This window comes from Colletotrichum chrysophilum (assembly GCF_026319265.1).
Source record: "Colletotrichum chrysophilum strain AFK26 chromosome Unknown scaffold_223, whole genome shotgun sequence".
Classification (NCBI taxonomy): Eukaryota; Fungi; Ascomycota; class Sordariomycetes; order Glomerellales; family Glomerellaceae; genus Colletotrichum; species Colletotrichum chrysophilum.
The window spans coordinates 2,132-22,570 of NW_026517510.1; the positions used below are offsets into that span (position 1 = coordinate 2,132).

At 52.2% G+C, this 20,439-nt stretch overlaps 3 protein-coding genes across 3 annotated transcripts; 2 read left to right on the forward strand and 1 right to left on the reverse strand.

The window, feature by feature from the left end:
* Positions 1 to 5,803: 5,803 nt before the first annotated feature.
* Positions 5,804 to 6,388, forward strand: COL26b_013347 (uncharacterized protein; the record flags this gene model as incomplete). Its single annotated transcript, XM_053185966.1, has 2 exons — positions 5,804 to 6,152; positions 6,186 to 6,388. 2 exons carry the CDS (start codon positions 5,804 to 5,806, stop codon positions 6,386 to 6,388), a joined length of 552 nt encoding a protein of 183 aa, XP_053030084.1.
* Positions 6,389 to 7,583: 1,195 nt separating this feature from the next.
* On the forward strand, positions 7,584 to 9,860 carry COL26b_013348 (uncharacterized protein; the record flags this gene model as incomplete). The annotated part of the gene is made up of 4 exons (XM_053185967.1): positions 7,584 to 7,629; positions 7,903 to 8,136; positions 8,185 to 8,882; positions 8,931 to 9,860. 4 exons carry the CDS (start codon positions 7,584 to 7,586, stop codon positions 9,858 to 9,860), a joined length of 1,908 nt encoding a protein of 635 aa, XP_053030085.1.
* Positions 9,861 to 14,654: 4,794 nt separating this feature from the next.
* Positions 14,655 to 17,127, reverse strand: COL26b_013349 (uncharacterized protein; the record flags this gene model as incomplete). Its single annotated transcript, XM_053185968.1, has 2 exons — positions 14,655 to 15,113; positions 15,247 to 17,127. The coding sequence occupies 2 exons, from the start codon at positions 17,125 to 17,127 to the stop codon at positions 14,655 to 14,657; spliced, it is 2,340 nt and encodes a 779-aa protein (XP_053030086.1).
* Positions 17,128 to 20,439: the final 3,312 nt, after the last annotated feature.

Here is a 20,439-nt window from a genome sequence, read left to right on the forward strand (position 1 = left end):
GGTGATTTGGCTTTAAGAGGCTTGCTTCCTAATAATTACACACGCAACACAAATCATTGGTACAGATCCAGATTAACCTTGAAAATACGAACTGGTTGGCAAAGTATTCAGTCAAACTCGGATTGCATCTTGGTTTCGTTTAACTGCACGCTTGCTTTGGCATAGCATGTTATATTCAAGGGCATTCTCACATCCTTCGATGAATGTGCGCACAATCTAAGTCCTCATTGGTCGCCTTAGTCTCCGCGGCAAAGGGATGCTAATATCGTCGAAAGGATACTGCATAAGCAGGTTTGCCCGTTCCACCAAACGAACCTAATCGGTGTGAGTTCAACAAACCTCTGGGAAACCCAGGCTAGGATTCGTACCTCTAGTAAGTCCTGTACCTTTGGAATCTCATCTTCACTAAGCTCAACGCGCCAATAAGTAACCCCGGACGGAAGTTTGGTGCGGTATGAGGCCTTGATTAGAGAGCTGGAACCGGTAATTGCAAGAAGGTTTTCCGAGCCGCGACTGGCTGTCTCATGGTTATTCCAGCACTCGTCTGTACCCCATACAATGTACTGCTTTCTTGTGGGGTCTTTGCGTTCCGGGACTGGATTTGAAGTATTAGAGATCAGTTACCCAAAGGACTATTTCAGGAGTAGTATACTCTGTAGCCGGTCATGCACCTGGCATAGATCGAGCAAAGAACCGCTTACAGTCTGGACTAGCGTTAGTACGTGTATCTTCAGTACGAGTCTTTGACGGTACCTCTGGCCAGGTGAGGGCTTCATGGAACTCTTCCGGGGTAAGATGGGCACGCCAGAAGAGTAGTCTAACACCTCTCAATTGACATTGTTCAATTCTTGATGGATCTCCAGTTCTTGAGAGGAACTTGTCGTACGCCCGTTCGTTCAATTGGACATCGCCGCCGTCGCCCGCTGGACATATCGCGTACCAATGTCTATCGTCGCATGTGCATCTCCAGACTTTCGCGATGTAAGGTTCAACTTGGGAATCTGATTCAGAGATAGGCGGAGATGGACTTCTTGAGACTGCAGATGATAGATGAGGCGTGGGCTCCGACAGACTCTGAAAGGTGTTTGTTTGTTGAATCTTGTCCTTGTAGATGCTCCGCGACGATGAGGAGGTCGTGATGCTGCACGTATTGGTTGGAGTTGAATCGCCACTTTTCCCTTTCGTTGTAACTGTATCATATTTCAGTCATGCTCGATGAGGAACGCTGTGCCGTTCAACACTCACCCACAGCCTTTTTCAAATACCGAACACAGTCTCTGATCCTCCTCTTCAGGTTTTCGACAAGATTCATTGCTGAGAGCTTTGCCGACGTATCTCAATCGACGTTGTAAGGATACCGGGTGGTGTGGAAGTGGCAAGAAAGTGACGTGATACTGTGTCAAAGACGAGACAAGAACTGAAGACGCACGCTCAACTGTGAGCGATTCAGGGCAGCCGTCTGCCCTCACTGCAGGAGAATGATCCGCCGCCCTCAGACGTGCGAAAAGGCTCTTACGGCTGCGACGTGCTTGGCGAAGACAGTGAGGTCATGAGAACAAAGAAGTGGTACGTTTCAAAAAATATTAATATCGCGGGGAACAGTCGTATCGTTGGTTGTAGCCGCTGACCCTTTTGGCCCTCCGGTAGCCCCGTTGTATTTTAGCCCCCAACACCTCCTCTCTGCACCAACATGGGCGGCCGAGACCATGCGATGCAGGTTTCCTTCATATCAGTTTGCGAATGTCGGCCCCTGAGCACCAACAGCCGGCATTCACCGCCTGTCAACTTTCGGGGCATTCTCCTGATTGATCGCTGCTCCCTGCGTGGTATTTCTGCTTGCCCCCACTTCCACAACCGTGATTGCTGCCGCGATTTCTTGTCACACACAGAGCAATAATCTACACGGCTTACCAACACCCGACCACCTCGGTCTGCTCAACGAATGCAACCGATCTGAGGGGGGCCCAACAGCCCGCAGCTGCGTCGACCCCAAGGTATCCTTGCTCGAAGGATCTCCAACCTCCCTGGGTCCTAATCGGTTCTCGTCCATCTTGCCGTAGCACTGGCAATGCTTTGATTACGCTTCCAATACTTTCGACGGTTTGCGGTTCAGACTTTGATCAGGCGTGCTGTTCGTTGAATTGAAACCTGAAAATGAACAGAAAAAAAAGGTGGCACATCGGAATTCTTTCTTCCTTTTTAAGCTTTCTTCTCTCAGAGGCCAAGACGTCTTCCCTAAAAATATTTTGCGCGTGGATCATCAATTTCGTTCCTCAGCCGTACGTTGAATGTCTGCATCACACTCCCTGGCTACTCTTGCAAAACCCGTCGGACTGCACGACACTTCAAGCAAAATTTAAAACTCACATGCAGTGGATACGTCTTGATTCCCTTGGCCTGTCATGTTAGCTAAATCTAGAGCAGCCAGCCATCCTCGCGCCGACCAAGTCCATATCCCTAGGCATCCATTTAGGCTTGGATGGTTTCATCGCCCTTTTCTCCCTGTTAGGTATAGGCCTTCCAACATCATAATGAGGATCGAAACTTGAGTTTGCAAGCTCTACTTCACGAATCTGGCCGTGGTTAGATATTGTTACACGTGGTTGGATCGCAGACAGGAAGTCGAGAGTACGTACTTCTGGGATGCTTTCCACTGCATCAATCTGTTCATCCAGGATGGTTATCTGCCAGTACAAGACTCCTGATGGATGGCCTGAAGTTTTACGGCAATGTGTAGCCTCCATACGCGAGCAGTGGCCTACAATGTCGAGGAGGTTTCTGGCCCCCCGCATGGCCACATCATGATCATTCCAGCACTCTTCTGTTCCCCACGCGATGTACCTTTCTCGACTAGGCTTACAAGAGCCTTGCATCAAGGTTACAATCATGCTTTGAGTCTTGTATTGAGAAGATATACACACCTTCATTGCGCGCAGCGTATTCCTGTGGGGCTCCCACGGGCGAAAGAATCTCGTGAAAATTACACTAGGCGTCTTGGCTTCAAGCAATCTTCATACCTCTGCCCAACTAGAGACTTGTTCAGCCTTTTCCATAGTAAGCCTTACGCGCCAGTTTATGACACCAAGGTCCCTTGAGTCGAAAACTTCAACATACGAGGAGCCGCCACAGATCGAGACGAGCTTGTCGTATGTCCGCTCGTTCAGATGCTTATCAAGACCATCCGTTGCTGGCCACAGAACGTAATACTTGCTCTCTGAGTGACATGTACATATCGAGGGAGTTGAGACGGCATATCTCTGATTCAGATCGGACGGACCGGGCGGCGACAATTCTCCTCTCGGCTGCGTTACCATTGCGGTACGCGCTGTGTCGTGGTCGATTTCCTTGAGAACAGAACCGCGCAAGCTGGCCAAAGAGCTGTACATCGATAGCCTTGAATTTGTGGGGCTGAGTTTTCCCATCACGTCGGGGTTTCGATATTGAGTTTGAGGTACTGAAGTTCCGATGCTTCAACAGATGCATTCGTGCGGAAAGTAATATCAGCGAAGGGAGGTTTCAGACCTACCTATGACATTTTCCAAGTATCGAATTCGATTTTTGATGGTTCTCTTCAGCTTGCTAACGTACATCATTTCTCCAGCTTTTGCTTCGAAGCTGCATTTGGGTTGGAGAGCGATGCAACAATTCGGGCTACCTTCGCCAATCCTTTCCAGCGCGGGGCTCGTGAGTAATTTGTGCGGAGACATCGTTGTACAGAGGCGGTCCTGAAAACAGGCCAGCAGCCAAGGATTCTGATGATGTTGTAGCTGTAGGTTGCTATTTTTGACGCGGGGGCTGCTTGAATGATGTTGGCTGCAGCTGCCCAAGAATCGTCTGCTGAACGAGTTCTGGCCCCCGAAGCGTGCCTTGCCCGCCGTCACGCTACCAACACTCTTGAAGATCCAATCAACTTGGCTGTGTGTGTGGTCGATCGATATCTCAGCTGCGTGATTGATTACTGGCGAGCACCAACAGACGCCAATGCTGCGGGTTTCATTCCTTCCTTGACCCGCCCCGTCAAGACACGGAGCAACACCCTCTTCTGGTCTAGCCGCATTCAAGTATTCCAGTTCTGCATTTAGATTACCACAAACATACAAGAAACACAAAGCGCCGTGTTGAATCCTAACGTTTGCACGCCATAATCTTGCTGCGAAGCCACTACTTAATCCACCATTGAGGCCAGCTGTTGACGTTTCCCAGTTAATCACACCTTCACCTTAGCCCAACACCCCCCTGACGAGAGCTCTCATACTTTTTGAAGGGAGGACATGATATAGCGTGAATGAAGTCCACTGCTTCTATTTTCTGATCCCTGATTTACTGGTTTCTTTACTATTGTTATTCATGTCCCTGAGGCGTAAATGATTGAAGTAACAGCCTCATTTGCGAATTGTGGGAGACCTATCTACAGCTTCCCTCGGACCCCGCACTATGTTCATGCGGAGCCCCTCGTGAATTCCAGCTAGCATGAGGAAGCCAATATCGGCTGATCTCTTGCTTTTTGGGTTTAGGTCTCCAAATCAATTAGGCTCGAAGTACAAGCCGGCATGTGACGGAGTATAAACACTCTCCGAGGGCGTCCCTCACCCTCTGACCTGCCGTGCGCTTTTCAACTCTCACAGAGCCACATACCTGCTCGATTCAGATGCGAGTTTAGTCCCATTGATTATGGAATCATTCCCCTCGACAGCTTTGTTATACTGGCCAAGGAACTGGCCAGATCGCGAGACCTTGGACCTCCAGTCACTCATTTGTACAGTCTGGCCTCAATATCTCACTCTTCAAGAGGCCTGTGGCATACTTGACCAGTTTCACGGGCCGGTCTGGACGCTTGACAAGCAGGTTCTTTGGACAGGTTTAGGTCAAAAGTACACCCTGGTTGATTCTTACGCACGAGAACATGGAATGCAGACTTTGCGAATTGCTATGGGACCTTTGATGGATCCGCAAAATCCCGCCTGTCTCCAAAGTCAGAAGTCAACCAAAGAATGGGGGAGATACATCAGGGGCGCCTCACTCATCTTCTCCTGGCGTATATCACAAGGAGATGTCGCTACTGTACTGACGCAGCCCCCGCCAACCCGCTTCAATCCACATGGACGAACAGCCTACCAGGAAATTGAGGAGCCCGTTCTCAAGGGCATTCTTGGAAATCGACCTGTTGATCGAATCCTGGCAGTACATCCAACAATCGAGATCGCTCAAACGTTTCCACCGTATGAGATATTTCCACAGGATCATCAGGACATCTGGAAGGATGTTTTCGGGGGTGTCAAATGCTCTAAGCATGCCTGGAGGGGTGTTGATAGGAACATACGTACGGGTTCACCTGTCCAAAAACCTCATACCTGGAAGACTTCCTGGTTAGCAGGCAGCTTTACCAAAGTGGGCTATCACGTCAGCGGCCTATGGGTTTCTCGGCAACGAAAATCCTAAGTCTCGCTCTGTCGAAATATTTCTCTGCGGGTTTTTGATTTGCGCTGGCATATCCTCGCAGTTGTCGTTGGTCATTCTGGTAGTTTTCTTTCTTCTAGTGGCTCAAGGAACGGTTGGAATTCCTTCAATCTCCAGGTATTTTGTCAAAATCGAACCCGAAGAGTGTTGTGACCTCAAATTGGCGATTCCATCCACCGACAGCATCATTACCAAGGGCTCGATTAGAAAGCTCAAAGCTTTGGAGACCAACAAGAATAGGCTGAAGGCTCCGGTTTCCCCGAAGGCAGCAGTGGGAGCAGATCCACCCAAGTCCCCCGACAGGGAAGAAGTAGCAAAGCTGATCGATCCTGCGAAGGTACCCAAGATGAAGGATACTGCTGAGCAAGCTTTATCATCTCCCACGACTTTAAAGACTCAACCACCACCGGTCGAGCCCATTACGCTGCTAGTGAATCAATCTAGCGTCCAAACAAAGGGAGAAGTTGAAACGACTCTGAAGGAATTGTCCAAGAGCAAAGCAGCGGGAGCCACCGAGGTAACACCCGAGTCGTCAACACATGGACTGGACGTCCAAACTCCTAATGAGCCCAGAGCTGAGCCGCACAAGAAGAAGAAGAAGAAGACAAAGAAGAATATGGACGGTGGAGAGAACCTAGTTGCAAATGGAAAACCGAAGAAGTCACACAAGAAAACGGAAAAGGAGAATGTCGACTGTAAGGGGAAAGCCAAGTCTCAAGCTTTTCCAGACACCAGTCTGTCTACTGTTCCAGAAAAGCCGGTGGCTGACGGCACCAAGAAGGTCAAGAAGAAGAACAAAGTAACGCCTATAAAGGTGAAGGGCATAGCCTTAACAACAAAAATATCTTCCAAGGGAAAAGAGGCTGAGAAGAGCAAGGAAAGTGAAAGCCAGCCGGGAAAATCAACCAAGCCTCGTACTTCAGCGAAATGAACAGCGGTCTAATGAACTGGGGAAATTCGCTTCAACTTTTACTAAGAGTTCAGATGCCATTGTCTCCCATGCATCTTCTAACGGCACGTCAAGTTCTGGTGGGCCAATGACAATCTGTATTTGAAAAGCGTTCCGAGCCGTGGTTGAAGTGATCCCGCTTACTCAGCTGCTCCCATGGATTGGTTGTATGAGTAGTCGCAACTTGCCAATGTCCAGCCCTGATGAGTCTGACGACCCGCATTAGATCCCAGACCAAGATCGTACCTAAGGAAAAAGGTGCGAGGCAATCTTGCTACTCGTGGCTTCGGAGTTTCCTACTAATCAATGCATCAGAGTAGTCCCTGTCCTGATTGGGCGGCTAGTGGGTGGAGCGGAGTGCGTGGCAGAGCGGTTTCAGGGACGAAGATAAAGTTGCGTTGAGCCGCAACCTAGCGCATTGCCGCATCGACTCGTCATTTCATTGAACTTCTCAGGGCCTTCGTACTCACTCGTTTTTTCTTTCTTCTGTGCTATTTCATCCACGTTCGTGTTGTTGCCTAGCTCGTACCCACTAGGCGTGTCATGTTCTCTTCCACTTGACTGTTTGCTGCTTGATTTTCAGTCACATCTGTGTTCCCTGTAGTCTACTGAGCAGGTATTTAAGTACAGTCTACTTTAATCATGATGTGATTAAGCTTTCCTTATGCAATAAGGACATCCTGGCTTAGGTGTTGGCGCAGAAGATGGGATGAAGCCAATTTAAGCTGGTGTTTGTCCATACTTTAGTTTCAACAGCAGCGTTTCAAGATGAGAACGCCAAGTTTAACGTTACTCTAGGGCGCTCTTTACGGCGCTCTCGGAAAACCATGCCAATTTGAGTCGTGACCCGAAGTCTCTACCATGGCGCATTTTTGTGACATCATTCCCATCCCGCTGGTTTTTATTGTGACCACGACAAATTTTCCTCCATTTCGAAAGTACAGACGGCTTGTGCAACGCATGATACCTGTAGCAAGGACACAACGTGTGGCTCGACACTTGCGCTTTCAATATGAGGACCACTATCTGGTTCTGGTGGACACTTGTTTACGCCGCTCTGGCGATTGCGGGCCTTCTACCCCGACGCACATTCAGCTTCTTGAACGATGATACGTTCGCGATCGAAGACTCGGGGAAGACATTCGTGGCCAGCAGCGGCCCTGAGAGCGCATGTGCAATGCTGCAGCCAACGATTAATAAATTTCTGCAAGACAAGCCAAAAGGTAAGTCAATTTACAGACCCTCCTGTCCTTATTCCTTCAAGATCGCTACGCGCAGGAAAGGGGGCTAGTGCCTCACTTTCTACTGAGGTCATTGCTGAGACTCATGAACAGCCCTCCCAAGAGTGCCAGCAAAGCTTGCCTTCGACTGTTTGCAATCTGTTCCAAATAAACCCGACCCTGCCAAAGAACTGCTCAAAAGCTTGAAGACGTATGTGCAGCTTCAAAGTACACTTCCTTTTCTTAAAAGCCCTCCGACGTCGTACAAACTTCCAGCAGTCGACATTGAAGGCGGCTTCCAATCAATTGGAGACAAGGTAGCCAACAACAAGTACCAGAGCGAGTATGACTTCCAATTGGACATTCTCGACCTGATCTCGTCGGCTCACGATGGCCACTTTGTCTTCCGGGGCGATATGTTCAAAACATTCAGTTTTCGGAACGGTCTAGTCACTGATGTGGTCTCAATATCTCGCGACGGGGTCGAGGTTCCCAAGTTATACCATCTCAGTACGCCACAAGTCTCTAGCGAACCATACTTTTACTAACAACATCCAGAGCAACTTCGCCAGAACGCATCCGCACCAGCCATTACTAAGATCAACGGCAAAGATGCCAACGTCTTTATTGCAGACCTGAACCTCAAGTACAGTGGTCTTCAAGATCCTGACTCACAGTGGAATTCCCAGTTCAATTCATACGCAACCAAGCAGAATTCTATGATCTTAGCTGCCTCGCCCATTTTTCAAGGCCCGATGCTCACTCTGACATATGAAAATGGCGAGGAGCGCTCTGAAGAAAGTGTTGCTGTTATCCGTCCGGGCACCAACTTTACCGACATAAAGAACGGCGAGGACTACTACAACAAATTCTGCAATCCTGTTATGGTCTCTACGAACGTACTGTCCGAGGCATCGAACATAAGGACGCAATCGATAGCCAAGAGCCCAATGGCGCTGTCGCCGATGGTCACGCCTATAGACGGCTATCCGGTCCCTGAAGTTCGGGACAAGGGCATCAACGCGACTGCAGGGTATTTTCTGAACGGCACTGGATATGACGACGTAGCTGTACTAGCTGTGTCTTCTTTTGCGCCGCCGGAGACGGTCGACAGCTTTGCATACCTCAATGACTTTCAACAAACGGTTGAGAAATTCCTGGCCGCCAGTCAAAAGGCTGGGAAAAAGAAACTTGTCATCGACGTCACTGCCAACGGCGGTGGCTTCATTCTTGCCGGATTCGATTTGTTCGCCCAAGTAAGTGTTATGGGTTCGCCCAACTTGCACTGCTGACTTCTGCTGTAGCTTTTCCCTACTGTCAGCCGCTTCCAGGCAAACAATTTGCGCCTTCCACCCAGTGTCAATACTCTCGCGCGGCTCGCTGCTTCTATTCCTGCGGACTTCAAACCCAAGACCCCCGAAGAGAATAAGGCTCTGGGCAACCTGCGCGGAAGTCCTATTCTCAGCAATCTCCTCCCAAAAGGCGTGTTCACACCAGATCGCGTAGCCTTCACTTCTTTGGAGCAGGTTCTACGCCCTGTTGTATTGAACGGCGACAACTTTTCTGCTTACCAGCAGATCCCAATGGATCAACCAGATCCTCTCTTTAACCTCACTGGAACCGGCCCCCGGACTAACCCGCCTGCGAGTGTTTTCACTCCGGAAAACATCGTCCTCCTCACGGACGGTACCTGTGCATCTACTTGTACCATCTTTTCATATCTCCTCATACTCCAGATGGGCGTGAAGACTGCGGTGATGGGGGGTCGGCCTCAGACAGGGATAATGCAATCGATCGCAGGCGTCGAAGGTGCCCAGCTCTTTTCATATAACGACATAACTATCGATGCAACATCCGCTCTACTGTTAGCGCCCGAGAATCAGAAAGCTGAGCTACAAAACGGCGATCTTGGTGAGCTAGCTAAAGCATACGCCATAAAACGCGCCGCGAACCCCAAAGCCGCCGGCGCCGTTAACGGTAAAAACGCTTTCGCCATGTCCAACGCCACGGTACCGTTGCAATTCCTCTGGGAGCCTGCAAACTGCCGGTTGTTTTACACATACGAGACACTTACCCAGCCAGAGGCTGCCTGGAAACGTGTCGTCGATGTGACGTTCAACAATCGCCCGCAGCTGTGTGTTGCCGACAGCATTGTGCCGGCTAGCAAGCCAGCTACAGTCGACCCCTCTTTCCAGCAGAGCGCGAAGGATTTGGGCCTCAGCAAAGGTGGATAGACTGAAGAGCGTCATTGAGATACGACTGAGGTTCTTGTGAGGGTAATGGAGTTCACGGGGCGTCTCAGGTTGTGTAAATACTGCCAGTGCAGCAAAATCTAACCAGCGAAAGGACTGGGAGCTCTCCAGCCCCCGACGCCCAAATCAGGGCCCTCTCGCGGCACATTCAACTTCGATATGATATCAGTACTAGGCTGAAGTGCTTGCGATCAATCCGGCTGGTCGTTTTGGAGTGCCTTATTAACACCGGGCTGTATTGTTGTATTGAGGTTGACGATGCGGCAAGCGTGCGGGCGTCGAGAACTAGAGAGGCCCGACATTTCTGAGACAGGTTGACTGCAAAGCAGATCGTTTCTGGATAGATTAGTATGGAAGCGATTATTCTGGGTAAGGTTTTAAGACTTGCAGGTACGGTGACCGAGGCGCAGACGAACCCCAGTAGGTGGCATTGCAGGGCTCAGCGGGTCCAATGCATTTGGAGGCCGTAGCCAAGGGCAGTTTAGAAAATCTTACCGGGGTTCATTGGTCATTAATATGTGACTCTGTCTCTAGAAGACCGTGTGCATCGATGTCGGTTGTCGTGGATAAGTACAGACCAATCGATCCAGACGCCTCATGAAGTTGCTGCAATATTCTCGGCTCGTTGTGCAGACGGTGTAAGACGCGACGCTGTAACACGCAGGTTTAATCCAATCAAGAGAGCCAGTGGAAACCCCGTCAGGTCCAGGCGGGAAGCTGCCTGCAGGCTGTAGCGCCACAATCCCGGAGACATGACAGATATAAATTCGCTGAAAGACCCTCTGTTTTTCTTCTATACTATATTCTTTGCGTTTTACCTCAACAGTATCGTTCGCTCTAAGATGCCATGGATAGCGATCCAATTGAACTGGGCGACGTCGGCAAGCAGGAAGAGACTCATTGCGAAGCGGCTAGTCACAATGAAACCAACAATTCGAAGAAGACGTAGGAACCATTCTTCAAGACTTGAGCTTCTACAATTTCATATAATTAAGTCTGACGATGAATAAGGCCCATCTATTTCAGCATGTTTATTCCAGAGGAGAAGGACGACAAAGATAACACCACAGAAGCTGCGCGGTTTGAGGCAATGAAGCTCATTGATCTGGGTGACAGCAAGACGTCGGACAAGCTTGTTGGGAAGTGCGGGTGGATTCACATACCCGCCAATGATATTGACAGAGCCCAAGTCACGCCTCTAACCATGTCACAATGCTGCGAGAAGTCAACTAATACTTAAGTCGTAGGCGTGCATCAAGATCTTGGCTGGAACCAAAAACGCCGAGTTAGTACGGGAATCATGGGAGCGAAAGCTTCGACCAAGGATACCCGATCTTCAGACACCTTTGCCGACACATGCGTGGAGCATGAGTCCGTCCGTAGAGTGGGTCGCGGATACGTCAGTTGACGAAACGCAAATCATGGAAATATTCGTTGCGTTTCGTTCTTGATTTACGTCCTCCCGATGCTAACTGCATATACATAGACTACGTATTTGAATTGGGAGTCCCACAAAGTTCTCACATCGAAGCTCACGAACGACTGCACTCGCTTTAGGCATCAACGAAGAACATTGGACCAATCTTACTACTCGGGATTAGAAAGTACGACATCTCGAGACGCAGGCCAGACCGTGTCAAAGTGGACAGGAAAACACATACCAGAAAACGGACACCGGGAAGCTGTTGAAAGCAGTCTTCTAATCATGGTAAATCAACTCTGGATATGGAATCTGGGTCACGGTACGCGCACGTTTTGGCAGATTACTACTATCAAGATGGTACATTGGACTTCCTTGCTTACTTAGTCCCCAGGAAGGCTTGTTACCCGCTGTCCATTTTACGATCCTGAGCTAATGGAGGACACTCAAATATCTTCCGCCGTGGACGTCATGTCGTCGTTTATTCTACAGCTCGGCGACAGATCTGAACGCGGTGCGTTCGACCATGTTGCTGAGCTACTCAGCCATGCTGCCACGACAATATTTCGAGTTACTCAGGACGGGTTTGGAGATCCATTAGCAATATATCGGTGGGCCATAGCGAACAAGGTTTGTGGCTTTGAAAGACACCGCACGCAAGGCATGGGTGAGCTGATTCCAGAACACTGCAGACTGCTCGTCACACTGCGTTGCTTGAAACCTTTTGGGAACGAAGAAAAAACCGAATACCCGAGGGACTGTCTGGGGAAGCGGCTGAGGAACTTGAGTTGGCCCTCGAGCTTACAGACATTTTAGACGAGTTGAACATAATGAAGCGATTTCTCAACCAGCAATATACAACTTTTAGAGAAATCTATGAGACATGGCTGGGCCGTTGGAGTGACAGTCCACACATAGAGATCGAATCACGCAAAGCTGAGGTCGAAGGGCTGATTACCGACGCGGAGCGAACGCACAAGATGGTATGTCACAACCAGTCTGACCTATTGAGCAGCGATGCCTTTCGGACCCGTTCAGAGTATGCTGACTATGGACAGGTGATCGAACTCCTGGATCTCGAGCAAAAGGCAGCGAGTCTTGGGGAAGCCCAGACCACCTCTCAGCAAGGACGGGCAGTGATGCTATTCACAATCATCACCATCATCTTCGTCAGTTTGGCTACCGGCCTATGCTCAGTAGCTCGCTAATTATAGTAGCTCCCTCTTTCATTCTTTGTGTCATACTTTGGCCAGAACGTGTCAGAGCTCACCGGCGACCCCCAAAATCCGACCTCCGGGCAGGTCTGGAAAATCGCAGGTATGCCCCCCACCAGTTGAAGACATCTGTGAAATAGCGCATAGACACACACTGACATCTCTGATTTCAAGCACCAATATCTGTGGTAGTCATCCTCTGCTCACTAGCAGTCGCCTTCTTCATCATGTACCCTAACTCCGCCAAGTCATGCCTGCGCCGCAAGAAGACCAACAAAACCGTAGTGTGATCACCCCGTCTGCCGATTTGACCCTCCCGAAAGCGATCTTGGAAAGGAAAATTGCCGTTGGCGACTGGTTGCCAGTGGACGGGAGTTGATGGAGCAATCGGGCCTTCTCATTTTGTCCGCAATGCAAACCTTTGTTTCCTTGGTTGTTGCCATGAGATTCTGCTGTCCTGTTATGTCGTTTAGTATCGCTTGCAAAAATTTCAATACACTGGAATTCGATTCTAGAAGCGAAATGCAAAGGTGGACTCTCACTGAACGACACAAGACATTGAACCACACTTACCCGCCCCACTCCATCCCGCAAAACCACGGCCCCACAACACTCCCGACCCGGCCGGTCTTCCCCATCCCCAGCGCTCCCCCTCTTCCCTCATAACCGACACCTCAAACCCAAACACCCTCCTATGAACGAACCAACTCATATGTCTCATTCAAGCCGCCAGCGCAAACTCGTTGGCAAACCCAGCCTAGCCTAGCCTTATCTTCCCCAACCCTACAACCCTCCAGTCCAAGCAACAAGTCCGGCGGTCCCATCTGACCAATCAGCCCCACCCACGTCAAAACCCAGCCATCCTAGCCTTAGTCTTTTCTCTAGACTACCTACCCTCGAACGATACACTCCAAGAATCAAGATCACGATGCGACTCTACTGTCTCAGTTGAGCATGTTCTCAACCTGGCCGGACCTAGAACGACGCAAAACATCACGATTTGGTCCAGTTCGACGTGTTGTTGGGGTTCACTTTCTTTGTGGGTGTGAAGCGGGGAGGGTGGGTCGGTAAGGCTGACGTGTTTGTCTGTCTACGGGATCTGTGGGGGGGAAGAGGGGGGATTCTTCAACGGACTTCGTGTTTTATCTGACCTGTCACTCTCGGTTGATGTCTAGTTGAGGAAATTTGAGAGTCACTTTGCAAGAAAGTTGGTAGTGTCGAGCAATGGCAGTTCTTTTTGTCTTCCCATGCTACCCTAACTAATCAAGCCAAATCAGGCCAGACGCTATTTAATTGTAACCGCGTCAACTCTTCCCAACGCCCAGTGTATGAACCAGTGCCGTGTTCGTAACACGCGAACGAGTCGATGCTTCAATCTCAAGACTCAGTTGCTGAACTTTTGTGAATCCCAAAACCATTGTCCCCAAGCGACTGTCCGGCACCCCCATCGCTGCAGCACGGTAAAGACCAGCGCAACCGATTGAAGCGGACGGCAGAGGCTAGCCCCGGAACGTTAGAGGCGGCGCTGCATCACGCGCTTGCCCAACGAGGACTTTCCCTGTCCCACGCCGGGGCCTTTCCATCCCATGACCAAAACACATATCCCATATCCTTCTAGACCCACTCCGTCGTTTGCTGGAGGTCTCTTGGTTCGGCCGCGAACAAGAAAGCAATCTCAGCAAGGAAAATAAAAACACAAAAAATCAATGTCGATAAATCAGCCGCTGGTGGAGGTCGAGAATGAAGGCGCGAGCGATTATGCATTAAAGGAACTCCTTGTATGCCGTCCGTTCCTATGTACCATCCGGAAAGAAAAGTCGTTTCCCTCGACGCTGCGTTGAGCTCATCAGGTATGGGCAACGAAAGACTGAAATGCAAGGCTGTTTTTCCGTTCGACTCCGAAATCCCTATTCGTATGCTTGGATTGTAGTCAAATCGGTGTGAGAGCCGAGGACTGCGATAACTCTTTGAACGCCCCGCGATGCCGTGGCCGTGCGCGGCCGGAAGAGTTGAAATGCTCTGAACGCCGATGACCGAAAGATGAGCTCAAAAAAGTTGGATCGAAAAACATTCGAGAAACGTCAAATGACAAGTCCGTCGTGAAGGTGCGACGGTGGTGTGAGAGTGCGAGCAAGACTGCTATTAACCCCTAATTGCTGTCGCGGCATGAGTCTCGGTGTTGAACGGAAAGCGCTCCTGCAGCTGCTGGGCGTACGGATAATCATTCGGCGACGTACCGGCGAAAGGAAAGCCACCCACTGAGGCGACCGGAGAGGCCGACCTCATAGTTGCTGGGGCGGAAGCCTGACTCGGACGCTGGTTCGCAGTTCGTTCTAGATGGGGTTGGCTGAGTGGGGAGGCGGCCGGAGATGAGCCATAGGGTCCCAGTTGCTGAAAATAAGGGTTGGGATCCCGAAGGTGGAATGCGTGGTGCTGGGCGGGGCCGGCATGCTGAGCATGGTGGGCCATGCTGGGGCTGCCGTTCGAGCTCGAGCTGGTGCTGTTGGATCCTCGGGTAACGAAACCATCGTCAGCTCCGTCAAACTTCCCGCTCTTAAGGGTGCCGTCAGTGATCTGGGGGCTGGACTGCTTGGAGCCGAACTGTTGAGAGCCAAAGTCAGTACATGCTTTTCGGGCTGAGATTGGGCGACCGTTGATGAGAGTGATGATGAGAGTGATGATGAGAGTCGATGAAAGGGTCGTGCATCTGTGATTGTTGACCAGGAGTACGTACAAAGCAGTATTTGTTGACCAATTCCTCGTACGAGGACGAAGCGATCATGGCGTTGGGGGAGTCGTGGCCAGAAGCGGTCGGCAAGACGGGCTTGACAGCAGGGGCGGTGGAGGTGGCGGTCGGGTTCGGGGTTGGCCTGTGCTGTTGGGGTTGCTGGGCGGGGACCTGGATCTTGCGATGGCTCTTCATATAGAGACCATCGGCATTGCGATCCTTGCCAATGTTGTCCTTTGCAGCCTGGACCGCAGCAGAGAGAGAGGCACCAAAGTCGTAGCGGTTGGCAAAAGCTTGTCCGCTGGGCGCTGACAGACGGCTCGAGAGGTTATCGCTAGCCAGGCTGCCAGTGGACTTGTTGCTCTTGAGGCGAAGGCCAGCATTGGGGCCTGACTCGCCCAGGTACTCGTGGATGGGCTGGTCAAAGTGGATCTTGCCCTGCTCGCCAAAGTCGTCGAAGCCGACGGGCATAGACTTGGGGCGAGGATTGGACGAGGGGCTCGCACGACGGTTGCTGCGGGGAAGCGCAGGTCGGCTGGCGGCGCCCTGGAGCCCACGCTTGCCGTTCTGGGGCAGGTACTTCTTGCGGAAGTCAACCTGAAAGTTGGTGCCGTTGTTGCTGTCCCAAAACTCTTGGCCGTTTACATTGTAACGAATGCAGAAAAACAATGTCTTGCTCTCGAGGTTAGCCAGGTCGGACAGCTTGATGGAGAACTGGAAGCGGTCGTGAGAGACACCGCTCTCTTGAGGGCGGATCTCGTGGGAGTATTCGGCGCCAACTTCCGAGGTAGTCTTCCAGTAGTCTAGGGTGAATCTGCAAGTGACAGACTTCTGGAATGCCAGGTTGGCCACGCAGACGGAGCCCAGCAAGCTCTTCTGGTCGCTGGACAGCCACACCCTCTCAAGGCGGACAGGCAGTGACTTTCTGATGGGAGTGTCGGCAGGGTGGTTCGCCGCCACGATCTCCCACTCGAATGGGGGGGATCGAGAGGCAGGGCGCTGCTCATCGCCGGGGAAGGGGTACTCGGTGTCACTGTCGTAGGCGTCAACAGGCGAAGAACCGGCGCTGACAGCAAGCGGTCTGTCGACCTGGAGGAAGTGGCGGACATGTTCGAGGTGGGAGTCGAAGTGGACCGCCTTGGAGAATGTCGGAGTGCCAGGCATGCTGGAGGGTCTGCGGCGGGAAGGCGGCCTAAGTGCGGGGCGAACAAGCTCGCCTGACTTCTTCCGCACCATCTGTGGCTTTCTGGGTGCTTCCTCATCGGACTCCTCCTCAGAACCGGTCAGGGATGCATCTGCAGACTTCATGACAATCTTGGGCTCAGTGCTCGATCTGGAGTGGCCCACCCGGCGGCCGACAGTCTTGGCGAGGGCGTCCAGAGCACCGGTGCTAAAGCTGTGTGTGATGCCATCGTTGGTGACGAGTGCTAGTGTCGGTTGTTGTGATTGTTGCTCGGGCTTCGGGCTGGGCGATGCCTCACGGTGGACCGGAATCTGGCTGATGGCATCCTTAAGCTCCTTCAAGTTTTCGATCTGTCTCCCTCGCTGTGCACCATCCTCCTCTTCGCTGCCAGAGTCCGGCGGGGAGATGATAGCTCCCTTAGGCATACCTCGCTCATCCGTCAGTGGCGGCGGTGATTGTCTCACGCTGCTGCTCGTTGCCATACCCTTAAGATCGTCCGACGTGCCTGGAGGAGTGGGCTGGTTGGGGGTGCCATTCGGTGCCCCCGTCGCGGCGGATGGTGTCCTCCTGTGCTTTGTGAGGTACGATGCTGACCTTGGTAGTGATGGTCTCGGGCTGGACTGGAATGACGAGCGGCGGCTCACGTCGGGCGAGGACGGTGCTGAACTTGCTGGCGAGCGGTGGGAGGGCGGTGTGTAAGGCATTATGGATGCCGGTTATGTGATGGGGTAAGAGATATAGGTCGTTGATGTCGTGCACCCGGCACGTAGGGCTGTGGCGGCTCGGGGATGAGGTTGAAAAATGCAAACTGGTATCAATTCATGCGATTGGAGGGAGCGGCCGAGGACGAGGGGCGGCTTTAGGATTAGGATCTGTAGGATTGGAAGGTTCTCGTCAGCCCGGTCGCGGCCATGAAGTACGGAGTTATCAAGTCGAGTGAGGAAATTGGAGCGAGTGCATTGGCTCCGGTCGAGTTGGAGTAGGTAGTTGAGAGTAGGGAAAAGAGACGGTGACAGGGAAAAAAGAAGGCGCTGAGGCAGTAGGTGCTTCGAAGTAAAGACTACGGAAAAAAGGTGCAGAGATAGGAAACAATTAGAGATGGAGGTGCAAAGGAAATCAGGGCAGTGATGACGATAGGTGTTTCTTGTGTTCTTTTTTTGCTTTTTTTTGGTGTTTTTCTGCGTCGTGGTTGACCACTTACATGGATGGAGAGGAAGTCGAGGGAAAGGACGTGGGCGAGCAAGAGTTTTTGCACTGGCAATATTCCAGCAACAGATGCACAAAACTCTTGTTTGGCGACGAGGAATGTCGGTAGCTGGGGAGGAGGGTCCCGTGGAGGAAGCCGTCAACGCACGAGGAATGCAATGACGAGCGTAGGAGGCGGCCGAGGTGTCTCGTAGAAGGGGCCGATGGAGGGCGAGACGACTGCGGATCGGGTGGGTAGAGGTCCTTCGTGGGTTTCTCTGGATTTTTCGTGGGGCGAAACGGGGAAGGCAGAGGAGACCAGCAATGTTGGGGCGTATTGCTGTCGAGGGTCAATCCTGCAATGCCGTGTTATGTCTTTCGATCTTTCGTTTCTTCTTTCTTGTTCGTTCCTGCGTATTCTTCTCGAGTCGTCAGGAGAGGATTGGGTGGTGGAGGTGATGGACGACGAGGTATCGACTTTGGTGTCTGGAGCACACAAAGGTTAGAGAGAAGGCGAAGCTGGTGGGCGGCTCTGGAGGGGACGGAGTGGTTTTGAATGGCAGCAGTCCCGAGCACCGCGACCGCACGCAGCAGGGAAAAAAAAGCTATCAGGCAGTTTCTCACACTAGCGTGCGGCCCCCCCAGCAGGTACCTCGTCTCTCTCTCTCTTTTGCTGAGAGAGAGTGTGTGTGTGTCTGTCTCGCTCGCTTTCTCCAGGCCCCAAGCCTTGACTGGGGGGCTGTTCCCCGGCGGCGGGAGTCGCAGTAGCACGTACCTGATGGTCAGGAGCACCCCTGCAAGTGCGAAAGACGGCGAAGGACAAGGATGGGGCGAGTGTGGGCGAAGATGGCGGCAGCAGTCGACGAGAGCGAGGACTTGGAGGGGGGTGTGAGAAAGGAAAGGTAGAGGTAAAAACGACGAAGATGGATGTGTGCAATGTCGCCAGGAAGGGCCGGGGGTTGATGGCGTGGACGTAGGGGGTGCGTGTGGCAGGGCGTGGACACTGGGGAGAAGAAGAGTCGAGGCGAAAAGAGTACGTACTGCATGCACCACCACACTACCTCCACCACGACCACCACAGTGTCGCTCGCTGCTGCTCTGCCTCTGCGCTTTTCTTGCTGGGGAGGAGCAGGAAAAAAAAAAAAAAAACAGAGGGAGGGGTGGGGCAGGCGAGGCAACGCACCACGCCGCTGCACCTCAGCACCTCAGCGTGGGATAGTGGCACGGAGACGGCAAGCCGGGCGGGCTGGTCGCTGCTGGTTGCGTTGAGGACCGACTGATGGGCTGCCACTGGCACGGAATCGCCATTGAATGCTGCCACTGCCGCTGCCGCTGGCGTTGCTGGTAGCTTTGATAGCTTCGTTACCGCCGCGTCTCTCTGCTGCAAGAGGAAGTGGAGGTGAGAGGAGGCATGGTAAGTGCGGTGGTGGTGGTGGTGTTGGTGGTGTTGGTCTTGCACCTTGGTGTAGGTTAGGTTGTTGGTGAAGGTCTTCTCCGGTAAAGGTGAAAGGTACACCCCGGCCCCTTCACTTGCACACGCACCGGCAAGACAGATACAGAGACAGCCAGATGCTCAACCACGAGCATGCGTCTGCCAGGCCAGGTATCGATGCCGGTGGAGATGATGCTCGCAACCAAGAGGGGAATGCCGTTGGCGTGATGGTGGTGCAAAACGCGGGAAAAAAGGCGAGAGAAAGAGAGAGCGAGTAGAGACCACCGGCGGCTGGATGCAGTCACACCTGAATCCCTCCAATGCTTTACAATCAGGGCCCGAAGGCCGGTCTCACAGCTTCTGCGCCGTTTCTCTGGGTGCGGGCACAGATATCGAGGCATGTAACAATCCAACAAGCCCGGCATCCTTGGTGTTGAGAGAGCAAGACGCCGACCGACGGACGGGTACGGCAGTCGGGGCAGGGAGAGACAGACAGACACATATCTGTTGCAGCTGTTGCAGCCATTGTCCGGCTCTGGCGATAGCCTTGCTGGTGTTAATCCGCGATGATGTTCCCGGCTGCGAAGCTCCCGCTGCCGTTGCGTGCTGCCCCCCCCCTGTCCCATTGCCAGTGGTGGCCCCGCCTCCCAGATCGAAAAGCAACGTCCTGGGTGCGGAGGACGTTGAGGTTTCTGGTAGAGTCAAACTAGATCAGCGATGACCGGGCCTGGCTAAACCGCGTACCCCCATGCCACGATGCCGAGAGCAGAGAGGTGGAAAGAAAGCTGGCCAGCACGTTGAAACATCCAATGGCGAGGTCAGCCTGGAGCTATGCACAGAAACCAAGGACGAGTTCATCTTGTTGTAGCAGGTAAGCAGGCAGAGCGCGTGTTGTGTTGTGCCATGCTGCTGCCGCTTGCTGGTTCTGCGTCCCTGCCTTGCTTCTTGGTTTCCCTTCCCTGCGGTGCAGTGGTGTTCTGTGCTGAGAGAGCTCCCGCCGTCGCTTCTCGGTCAGGATCAGGTCCAGTCGGAGGCTACAAGCAGTCCGGGCAAGGATAAGAAGAAAAGAATCCATTGCCCGGTAGCACACCTCAAGCCAAACCAAACACCACCACCAACCACACACCGGCCACACGCTCACAGTGCACAGTACAGGAAACAGCGACCGGGGGTTGCGACGGACAGTAAAAGATCTTTGATGGGACGGTACAGCCAGACTCCACCTTCGCAAAAGGGGTGGGGCGGTTAAGAAACGCTAGCAGGGGTGATTGAGGGTACGTACCGCGTGGCTTGAAGGTGAGAAGACGGGCAGGAGCAGGGACAGGGGATTGAGCCGGCTTAGCGTTGGTGTTGATTTAAAATAATGGTCCCATCATTCCCTCATCAGTGAGCACCACCA